This window comes from Carcharodon carcharias, chromosome 3, assembly GCF_017639515.1.
Source record: "Carcharodon carcharias isolate sCarCar2 chromosome 3, sCarCar2.pri, whole genome shotgun sequence".
Classification (NCBI taxonomy): Eukaryota; Metazoa; Chordata; class Chondrichthyes; order Lamniformes; family Lamnidae; genus Carcharodon; species Carcharodon carcharias.
This window is the reverse complement of record NC_054469.1, coordinates 64,790,100-64,802,209: the sequence shown is the minus strand read 5'-3', so window position 1 is coordinate 64,802,209 and position 12,110 is coordinate 64,790,100. Positions and strand designations below refer to the sequence as shown.

General features: G+C 46.5%; 1 protein-coding gene across 1 annotated transcript in view; it reads left to right on the top strand.

The window, feature by feature from the left end:
- The window catches only part of mrc1a (mannose receptor, C type 1a), a 202,376-nt gene that overhangs the window by 10,890 nt on the left and 179,376 nt on the right, over positions 1-12,110 (top strand). The window contains exon 3 of the mRNA XM_041184946.1: positions 10,245-10,415. Coding sequence (XP_041040880.1) covers positions 10,245-10,415 — 171 coding nt within the window. The remainder of the gene's footprint in view (positions 1-10,244; positions 10,416-12,110) is intronic.

Genomic DNA, 12,110 nt, shown 5'->3' with positions numbered 1-12,110 from the left:
GACCCAAATAAATGTGGCAGGAAAATTAGCGAACATATGTTCATCAGCAGTGAATAAGTCATTAATGACTTAGATGATGGGATACAAAGCCACATATCCAAATTTGCTCAATGCGCAAAGAGAATCAGCAATGTAAACAGTGTAGTAGAAGCATAAAATTGCAAAGAGATATCGATCGTTTAGTGAATGGGCAAAACTATGGCAAATGGATTACAATGTAAGCAAATGTGAAGTCAACTGCTTTAAAACTATAAAGAATAGAACAGTGCTTTTTTAAATGGTGAAAACGCTAGAAATAGTGGAGGTCCAAAGAGACTTGGGAGTCCCGGTAGGTAGATCATTAAAATGTCATGAACAGGTAGAGAAAATAATCAAAAAGGCTAATGGAATGCTGGCCTATATATCTGGAGAAATTTAACACAAGGAGTGATAAGTCATGCTTCAACTATACAAAGCCATGGTTAGACAATACTTGGTGAACTATGAGCAGCTCTGGGCACCACACATTGGGAAAGATGTATTATCCTTGGACAAAATGCATCAAAGATTTACTGGACTGATACTTGGACTCCAAGTGCTACTCTATGAGGAGAGATGAGATAAGCCAACTTGTATTCCCTGAAAGTTAGAAGGATAAGGGGTGATTTGACCAATTTAAGATAATTAAGGGGAACAAATAGTTTTCTCTATCTACCCTATTTTAGCTAGTTGGCATGTACAGGACTAGGAGCAGAATCAACAAATTAGAGCCAGACCCTTCAGGAGTGAAATTAAGAAACACTTCTTCATGCAAAGGGTGGTGGAAAAATCGAACTCCTCCACAAACATCAACTCATGCGAGATAAATTGCTAATCTTAAAATTTTTACAAAGGGTTTTTGTTATCCAAAGATATTAAGGTACATGGCTCAAAGGTAAATATATGGAATTAAACTGCAGATCAATCATGATCTCATCGAAAAGCAGGACAGATTTGAAGTGCTAAATGGCCTACTCATAAGAACATACGAACAAGGAGCAGGAGTAGGCCATTCAGCAGCTCGAGCTTGCTCTGCCATTTAATAAGATCACGGCTGATCTGATAGCAACCTGAAATCTGCATCCCACCATTAATTAAAGGGCTTGTTAAGGCCCTTAACTCGGCAATCAATGCCGATTTTGAGGAGCCTGTGCAATCTTCGCCTTGGACACGGGCCCAACGGGCAGGTGGCTAACTGATTTTTTAACAAACCTCATCCATGGGCAGGATATGTGTGAAGTATTTAATGCAGCAAGTGTTTGAAACTTGCCTGTGTGATTGTTAGCAGTTCAATTTCCAGCAGATTGATTTTCCAATAGCTTTCTCTGTACTGTAGTCTGCAGACAGTAATCTTTATCAGGCCTGCAGCTTTCCAGAGGCCTCCATTTAGCCTGGGTATGGGTTCTGACATCTCCATTATAGGCAGCTCCTCTGAGGAGGAAGGGAGGGATAGAATAAGGAGGAGGCCAGGAGTGGACAATCAGCCTCCAGGGGAGCCATCTTTGGGAGGCCAGGCGCAGGGGCCAAGAGGCTGTCCAAGGTGGAAAGGGCCACAGAAGACACCACTATCCTGCTGCCAGGGTATACAGGTGGAGAAGCAGCTACCTCAATAAGACTGAGGTGCAGTGCCGAAGGAGGCTGTCTGTCAAGGGAGACAGTCAACTATATCTGTCAGGTGATTGACCTTGAGATCTCCCCTAACTGTGTGGGTGGACACCCCATGCCAGCAGCTCTGAAGCTCACACTTTCCCTCCACTTCTATGCATCTGGCTCCTTCCAGGGCTTGGTGGGTGATCTTTGTGGTGTCTCCCAATCAGCTGTACACACTTGTGTCAAGCAGGTTGCAGACGCTCTATTCAGATGGGTAATGACCTTCATCCACTTCCGCTGCGACCAGGCAAGTCAGACACATCGAGCCAGAGGCTTTGCAGCCATTGCTGGCTTCCCCCGCATCCAGGGTGCAATAGACTGCACACATGTGGCCATCAAGGTGCCAGTAGGTGAACCCGGTGCCTTTGTCAACAGGAAGGGTTTCCACTTCATGAACGTGCAGATAGTGTGTGATCACAGGATGCTGATCCTGCAAGTTTGTGCAAGGCAGCTCCCAAGACGTCTACATCCTCAGACTCACCCAGGTGCTGGGGCTCTCAGTGCTCCAGCTTGGTTGGATGGTTGGCTGCTGGGTGACAAGGGCTATCCCCTCAGCAGGTGGATCATGATTCCTCTCTGCCATCCAAGAACAGAAGCTGAGCAGCGGTACAATAGGGGCCATGGCACCGCAAGGGCTGTGGTGGAGAGAACCATCAGTCTTCTCAAGATGCGCTTCCGTTGCCTGGACCACTCAGGGGGCGCACTCTAGTACCCCCCAGATCGTGTCTCTGTGATAGTGGTAGCACGCTGTGCCCTGCACAATCTTGTGCTGGAAAGGGGGCATGCAGTTGACGGTGAAGACCTTGATGCCCTGGATGAGGCTGCACATGATGAATCCAGCAGTGGCTCAGAGGATGAGGAAGCACAGGGCAATGACGAGGGTTAGCACGCTGACCCATTACTACACCAAGGAGGCAGGGACACCCGGGACACTTTAATTCAACGAACCTTCAGCTAGCTCCACACACATGGATCAGCAGGACCAGCATTGCTTGGCACTTCCACATGTGGCATTTAGGTGCTACATCTTCCACTTCATCAGCTGCAACTAAGGGCTTAGTACAGAAACATCAATGTTCCACTCAAACACTCATGAGATGTCTGTGAAACATACAAATGCAGCACAAAGGAAACGCCCTCAGCCATGGTCAGAAAATTGGACTTTATTCCATCCAAAATAAAACACAAACGTCGCTCTGACATACATAATGATATATTCCCTAATCTAGGGCCAACACAAAATCACCAGTGACAAACCTGGGGAGTGCCTAATGTGCCTCATGCTTTCGTTTGCGGGTGCTATGTCTAGGTGTCACGCCATTGCTCGGAGTGGCTTGTGAGACAGCCTACTGACTCTGCTGTCCTGTTGGCCTCAATGACCTTGGCGGCCGTCCTCTAGCCTGTGGAGCCTGTGCTGGCCCTGCCTGGGAGGGAGTGGCCAGTTCCAGAACTGGCATCTTCCCAGTCACAGCCTCAAAGGATGCAACAGTCACTGTGAGAGGGGAGGAGGAGCTGCTGCCCTCATCCGGAGCGCCCTGTGAGGAGCCCGCAGTGACGATAGGCGGCTGCTGTACTGACGTGAGGTCACGTTGGATGTCCCTGCTCACCACAGATGGATGGGCACCCAGCAGCGACACTTGGTGCCCAGAACATCTCCCATATTGTGAATGACCACCTGTGGCCATTCACGCTGTGAGGAGTTGCAGGTCAGAGCGTAACCCAATCAGAAGATTCTCAATTCCGACTGAAGCCCCTCTCCATGAGAGTTGCCAATCTCTCAATGGAGGAAGCCTGAAGCTCTGTCCTGAGGTTCATGCCTTTACTGACACTCTGCCCGGACTCCTCCACCACAAAGACCAGCTGAAGCACACCCTCATGCAGCCCTACCAGATGCTCCCACACACCCTGCCCTTTGTCCTGCAGCTGCTGCATTGGTGACATCTCCAGAGGCACATCATCACTCCCGGACTCAGCATGTGCCTGGTCCCCTGCGGTCCTCCGGCTGCTGGTGCCATCGGCACTCTCTGTCTGTGCCATCTCCTCCAGCGATTGTGAAGTGCCCTCTCTAATCTGCCCCAGGACACTAGACGACGTTACATTCTCCACCGAAGTGTTTGTTGCTGCGCTGGTGCCTGGCTCGCTGAAAGGATGTGATGCAAGTTGCAAATCTTGGCCCTCAGGTGTGATGGGGGGGCTCTGGACTTGTTGGTAGCAGCCATGCGGTGGTGATGCTGAAATTAACAACAAGGACAGTGCATCAGTTAGCGTTCAGTCAGTAACACCTTTCATCCCTTTCCCCCCAGCCTCATAAGTCGCTCACCCTTCAAGAACCTAAGGAGACGAATATTGGTGGGTTGGTAAATAGTCAAGAGGAGGCCCAAACATTGCACGTGCATACAGACAGGCTGGTCAGATGGCCTAAGGAATGTCACATGGAATGTTATGTGGATAGGTGGGCAAGACAAGCAAGGTACGGGAATACATGAGTAACGGTAGGACTGTGGGAAGTCATGACGATTACAGGGACCTTGCTGGTCAGACCCGTTAAGGTAGCAGAACAGGAACGTAAGGCATTTAACAAGGTCGAAGCCAGACTTGCCTTTATTAGCCGAGGAATAGAATGTAGGAAAAGGGAGGTCATGTTGCAAGTTCAGAAGACGCTGTCGAGGCCACATCTACACTTCTGCGTTCAGTTGTGACCTGCGCTTCATGGGTTGGATGGCATTGGAGTGGGGAGAATGCAGAGGTTCCTGACCTGGATGCATGCTGGCCTGGAGAATTGGAGTTATGAGGAAACATTGCAAACACTTGCGATATTTGCCGTGGGGCACAGGAGATTGACAGGTCACATTATTGACCTTCATACCGTTATGAGGGGCATAGAATGGGTGGACAGAAGGCAACATTTCCTCTTGGCACAGGGATGACTAACGTGGTGGCATTTATTTAAGCTGAGTGCCATGAGGTTGACAGGTGAGGTGCTGAGGACCTTTTGGACAGAGTAATGTGGGACACACTGGCTGAAAGGGTGGTGGAGGTACAAACCCTCCTAAGATGCAATGGCTTTGGATGTACAGCAGCGATGCCATGGCATGTTAGGCCATGGGGATAGTAGTCAGAAATGGGATAAGGTGACTTTGGAAGGTGCTAGAGATGCGCATCCTCAAGGGGCCGAGGGACCTTTGTGTATGACCCACACGTCTGACTTTATCAGTCTGTGAATGAGCAGTGTTGCTGCATTAATAATTGCAGCAACCATCAGTGCTTTGGATGGTGGTGATACAGAGTAAATAGGACTGTGGCCCTCAAATACCTGGCCGCTGCACCCCAGCCTTGCCGACGCCTGCCGACCTGGCTGCCTGCCTCCTCCACAGCTCCATGGCCTGATCCTCATACGAGGTGAGGTGCTGCAGCACGGCGTGCCCACCACCAGTCCACTGCCGCTTCCGCATATTGCTCTCAGTTTTTGCCTGCAGAACAAAGAAGAGCATTTATTGGGGCTGATACCTCATGTACTCTGCACGCGCACGCCACACCCCAACCACAGTGGCCCATCTGAGGCCTCCAGCGGCTCCTGTCCACACTACTGGTGATCAGTCCCCAGAAGATAGTACGGATGCTCCCAACCCCCTCCCCCAACGGACACCTTGGACACATTTGGCGTCCATCACTTTCAATAACACATGGGTCTTAGCGTCCATGGAAAGGAGGCACAACTAGGTGCGGCGCCGAGGCCAGCAGGTGGCTCTTGGCCACGACACCTTGAGGCTCCCCTTCCACCATCAATAAAACATGTGTTGGAGTTCTAAGGTTGTGCCTAGCTGCCTCCCCTGCAGGTTGCCCCCAGACTACTCAAATGCGACAAACACCAACATATGCTGCGGGGAGAGCCCATCTTCTCCTCAACCACTAAGGCTGATGTAAGCATGGTCACTATCTGTTTGCCCACCCAGTGTGTGCCAAATGCCCAATGCAGTAATGACACTAGGACGTCGTTGGGTGGGGGCCTCAAAGGCTAAGGCTACCTGCTGGGTAAAATGGCCAAGGCCGACATGGTACTTACCCTTCCAGAGTGCAACAAATCATTGAAGCGCTTGCAGCACTGCGTTCCGGTGCGCCGCACAGCATCATGGGAGCTTACAGCCTCCGCCACCTCCTGCCACGTCTGCCTGGTCACGTGGGGGGCCCTGCTCTTCCCATCCTCTGGAAATAAGACCTCCTGATGGTTGGACACCTCTTCGAGGAGGGCAGGAAGGCAGGCATCTGAGAACCGAGGGGCACAGTGGCCCCCTGTTGGCCTACCCTGCAGCCTGCCCCCCTCCTCCTCCCCTGCCTCACATTTTGTGCTGCCCGATGACTGACCATGGTGAACAGCCTAAAGGAGGCTGCCGGGTCGCTCATTATACAGACTGCCGGTTCCCCATTGGAACCGGCGGTCTGAACACGTCTGCCACTGATTTAATTTTCCCCCTGAACACGGGAGTCAGAACGCCGCTGGGTGGGCTTTAATTGGCCTGCCCGCGCAAAATGGCAGTGCGGGCCATTTTGGTGGTGGCGACTGGCTGCCCGCCGGCCGTTGAGTCAGTTGGGCCCAACAAATTCAAAATTCAGCCCTTTGGCTTTATGCAAGAACCTTGAACCTGTTAGACAGATGCAAGAGCTGAAGCTCAGCCACTGGTTACAACGAGGTCAAAGCTGGGGACTAAATATTCAGGGGTATGTGACTTTTTGAAAGGACATGACAGGCAGGAAAGAAAGGGCGGTGGGGTAGATTTGTTAGTACGAGATGAAATAAGTATGATAGCAAGAAAGGATCTTGGATCAGAAGATGTAGAATTCATTTGGGTAAGAAGTAACAAGGGGAAGAAGACACTGTTGGGAGTAGACTATAGGACCCCTATCAGTGGCTACACTGTAGGACAGAGAACAAATCAGGAGATAACGAGGGCATGTAAAAAAGGCAGAACCTTAACCATGCGTGACTTTAATCTTCATGAAGATTGGGAAAATCAAACTGGCAGAGGCAGCCACAAGCAAGAACTCACTGAGTGTATTCGGCACAGTTTCCTAGAATAATGTATTGTGGATCCAACCAGGGATCAGTCTATTTTAGATCTGGTTATGCATAATGGGACAGATTTAATAAATGATCTCAGAGTAAAAGATAGCCTAGGGAACAGTGACCACAATATGGTAGGATTTAGCATTCAGTTTGTGAGTGAGAAACTTGGGCCGGAAACAACTATGCTAAACTTAAATAATGGTAATTATAAAGGAATGAGGGCAGAGTTGGCTGGAGTGGACAGGGATAGGATTTTAGCCGAGAAAAACGGTTGATGAACAATGGCAGACATTAAAGAAAATAGTTCATATCTCACAACAAAGATATATCCCAGTGAGAAAGAAGGATTCAAGGAAGGGGATAAACCAACCAAGGAAGTTAAGTCAAATTAAAAGAAAAGACATTTAATGTGGCAAAGATGAATGGTAAGCCAAAGGATTGAGAAAGTTTTAAAAACCAACAAAAGATGACCAAAAAATAATAAAGAGGGAAATATTATAGGAAGTAACTACAGAGATAGTGGATACATTAGTAGTAATATTCCAAAAATCCTTAGATTCTGGAAAAGTCCCAGAAGATTGGAAAATTGCCAATGTAACACCCTTATTCAAAAAGTGGGAGACAAAAAACAGGTAACTTTCGTTCAGTTAGCTTAACATCTGTCATTAGGAAAATGTTGGAGTCTATTATAAAATATGTAATAGCAGAGCATTTAGAATTACATAATCTAATCAAGCAGAATCAGCATGGCTGCATGAAGAGGAAATCATGCCTGATAAATCACAGAATCACAGTGCAGAAGAGGCCCTTTGGCCCATCGAGTCTGCACTGACAAGTGAGAAACACCTGACCTACCTACCTAATCCCATTTACCAGCACTTGGCCCATAGCCTTGAATGTTATGACGTGCCAAGTGCACATCCAGGTACTTTTTAAAGGATGTGAGGCAACCCACCTCCACCACCCTCCCAGGCAGCGCATTCCAGACCATCATTACCCTCTGGGTAAAAAGGTTTATCCTCACGTCCCCTCTAAACCTCCTGCCCCTCACCTTGAACTTATGCCCCCTAGTGACTGACCCTTCAACTAAGGGGAACAGCTGCTCCCTATCCACCCTGTCCATGCCCCTCATAATCTTGTACACCTCGATCAGGTCGCCCCTCAGTCTTCTCTGCTCCAACAAAAACAACCCAAGTCTATCCAAGATAAAATAAAAAACTGCAGATGCTGGAAATCCTAAATAAAAACAAAAGTAAACATACCTGGAAAAACTCAGCACGTCTGAAAGCATCTGCGGAGATGAATATAGTTAACGTTTCGAGTCCGTATGACTCTTCAACAGAACATCATTCCTATAATGTGGCGACCAGAACTGCACACAGTACTCCAGCTGTGGCCTTACTAACATTCTATACAACTCCACCATGACCTCTCTACTTTTGTAATCTATGCCTCGATTGATACAGGCAAGTGTCCCATATGCCTTTTTCACCACCCCACTAACATGCCCCTCCGCCTTCAGAGATCTATGGACACAAACGCCAAGGTCCCTTTGTTCCTCAGAACTTCCTAGTGCCATGCCATTCATTGAATACTTCCTTCTCAAATTACTCCTTCCAAAGTGTATCACCTCACACTTTTCAGGGTTAAATTCCGTCTGCCACTTATCTGCCCATTTGACCATCCCGTCTATATCTTCCTGTAGCCCAAGACACTCAACCTCACTGTTAACCATCCAGCCAATCTTTGTGTCATCCGCAAGCTTATTAATCCTACCCCCCACATAGCATCTATGTTGTTTATATAAATGACAAATAATAGGGGACCAAGCATAGATCCCTGTGGTACGCCACTGGACACTGGCTTCCAGTCACTAAAGCATCCTTCTGTCATCACCGTCTGCCTCCTACAACAATTAGAAATTTATTAGAATTCTTTGAGGAGGTAACAGACAGAATAGATAAAGGGGAACCAGTTGATGTAAGATATTTGGATTTCCAAAAGGCATTCGATAAGGTACAGCATGTAAGGCTACTTAATAAGATAAGTGTCCATGGTGTTGTGGGTAGTATATTAGCATGGATAGTGGATTGGCTAACTAATAGAAGACAGAGAGTTGGGATAAGGGGGGCATTTTCAGAATGGCAACTGGCAACTAGTGGAGTGCCACAGGGATCAGTGCTGGAGCCTAAATTATTTACAATATATATGAATGACTTAGATGGGGGAAGTGAATGTACTATCGCCAAGTTTGTGGATTGACTCAAAAATAGGTGGGAAGACAAGTGGTGGGGGTGACACAAGGAGCCTACAGAGGGATATAGACAGGTTCAGTGAGTTGTCAAAAACTTGACAGATGGAATATAATATGGGAAAATGTGAGGTTACACACTTTGGCAGGAAGAATATAGGAGCTGAATATTATTTAAATGGAGAAAGACTGCAGAAGGCTGCAGCACAGAGGGATTTGGGAGACCTTGTGCATGAATCCCAAAAAGCTAACATACAAGTTCAACAGGTATTAGGGAAGGCAAATGGAATGTTGGCCTTTATTTCAAAGGGAATTGGGTATAAAAATAGGGAAGTCTTGCTAAAATTATACAAGGCAGTAGTTAGACCACACCTAGAATACTGTGAGCAGTTTTGGTCTCCTTACCTAAGGAAAGATATACTGGCATTGGAGTCAGCCCAGAGAAGGTTCGCTCAGTTGATCCTGGGGATGGAGGGGTTTTCTTATGAGGAGAGGGTGAGTAGGTTGGGCCTGTACTCATTGGAGTTTAGAAGAATGAGAGGCAACCGTATTGAAACATAAGCTTTTTAGGGGGCTTGACAGGCTATGTGCTGAGAGGGTGTTTCCCCTTGTGGGAGAGTCTAGGACCAGAGGGCATAATCTCAGAGTGAGGGTGTTCCCATTTTAAACAGAGCTGAGGAGGAATTTCTTCTATTAGAGGATAGTTAATCTGTGGAATTCTTTACCGCAGAGGGCTGTAGAGGCTGGGTCATTAAGTATATTTAAAGCTGAAATGGAAAGATTTTTAGTCAGTGAGGGAATCAAGGGTTATGGGTAAATGGCAGGAAAGTGGAATTGAGGATTATCAGATCAGCCATGATCTCGCTGAATAGCGGAGCAGTCTTGAATGGCCAAATGGCCCACTTCTGCTCCTATGTCTTATGGTCTTATAGTCTTATTACTTGAGATAACTTTAGAAGGAAATTACTTCTGAAAAATTAGAATTCAAGACAGACAAATCACTGATGTTGTGTACCCTAGTCAATTGAAAAAACTCAGGGAGGTGATACCAGTGGCTCTGTCTATAAAATATCCTCTTGAAAAACACAAATTGTGCCAAGGCAATGGGTAGTACACAATGCAAAATGCTCAATGAAGAAGAGATAGAAGGATAAATTAGGTAACTATGCACCAGTAAGTCATGTTTCACAATCTAATGGTCTTTGAAGCAACACTTCTAATTTTTTGACATGGCGGTTCTTAGGAGTCCTGTTTCTCTTTCAGAATTGTTTACAATATATGGAAATTCAAATGGACAACCATGTGTAATGCCTTTCAAGTACCGTAACAAGTGGTATGCAGACTGTACTACTGATGGTAGATCTGATGGCTTGCTTTGGTGTGCAACGACTTCAGACTATGCTGATGGCATGTGGGGACTTTGCCCAGTGACCTGTAAGTATGTTAAAATATGATCTATAGTTTATAACTGCACTATATTAAATTCTCTGAAGAAGGCAGGAGCATTTGAAGAATGGCTTGTAGATAATTTCTGACCCACATTTTTTTGCAAACTAATTTGACACTGTCTTTGTGCCATTTTTCATCCCCACCATTTCAGGCAGGGCACAATGTATTTTCCTTTGAAAATTCCATAATATATTTTGATTTTGAAAGCAGAGCAGGAACAATGGCGAGGTGTCAGGTTGGCTAGGGTGCAGTGGAGATACATACTCCCACTGGTAGACTGACCCCACAATATACATGCAAAGACATATGTACATTTGTCAAATAAGTAGCATCTCCTTCTGCGACCTGACTTACAAGTCACCTCCCACATCTGTGAAGTTCACAACAGTCCTAACCTTTTATGTTATGTCATGCACTGTCATCTCTGAGGTATAATCTAAGAGAAGCATTAGTTTGGGGTCATCACACCTACATCATGTGCACCAAAGTGAAGCATGTATGCAAGAGGTACTACACACATATAAAACATAGGGTGGAATCATGGTAGGCGGAGGAGCAAGATTTGGCAGGAGGCCAAAAGTCAGTTTCCCAATGGTGAGAAATTAACTTAGAAACATGTTCTCCCGAATTTCATGGTGGTTTAAGGCCAGGTCAGGTGTCCTGCAGAGCTATGTCGGGAACCCCATTTGCATCTCATGAATGCTCCTTAAAAGGCCAATACACTGTAATCTTGTTCCCTCTCCAAACTAAGCGCCCCACCAGTAGGAATTTAGAATGTTCCGTTTCACAACTGTACATAATGGCCTGCGCTTGATGAGGTCGACTACTTCCTGGACTTTCAGGTCAGTCAACACTGCTTTCACCTTCCTTTCACACCATCACTGAGTGATATCAGATGACAGTAGCACAAGCTGCCCCAAGGTTGGTAACATGGGAGGGGTGATACCGAGGCAGGGCTCTGCGCTGTGGGGGGTGGTGGGGCAGAGTCAAGGAACAGAATGGAAGAGTGAATGGCTGTCGGGGTGAAGTCTAAATATGGTGCCTGGGCATTGGAGCCACGTACTACTTGCCTTGCCACGAGATTCGACATTCTCCTTGCGGATGCATAATTAATAAACTGAGCAGCACAGGATTTCATATGTTCAGCTTCCCCGCGCTCCAGCAGAACTTCTACCCCAGCCACTGGACTTAATCTCTAGAATGGAAAATTCTGACCCTAGTTTCTCATTAACATCTTACATGCACTAAAATTCTTCCATGCTACCACAAATTTTGGTCTGCGCTCAATGTCGTCTCAGATTCAGTGTCACTTGTAATTCCACTAAATGCAGCTTTCATAAACTACGATCTATGGACTGCCTTTACTTTTCAATATTTAGGGATATTGGAATGGTGTGACTTTTGGGTACCAGTAAGACTCCTTGTTGTCCATACTGAATGTTGCAATCTCTCCCTCACCCTATCTTAGGCAAACAGTGACACAAGACCAATTGTAAAGCAAAATACTGGATTATTTTTGAATGAAACATAAGTAAAAATAACAATTGTTTTGCGATCAGATTTACCTATGGCCTATCATTCCATGTACCATCACAATAATAAACCATGCAGTTCTGCAATTTATTATTGGTTAACCTCACTTTATAAATGTGACTGACACTAACTTTAATAAGTGAAACC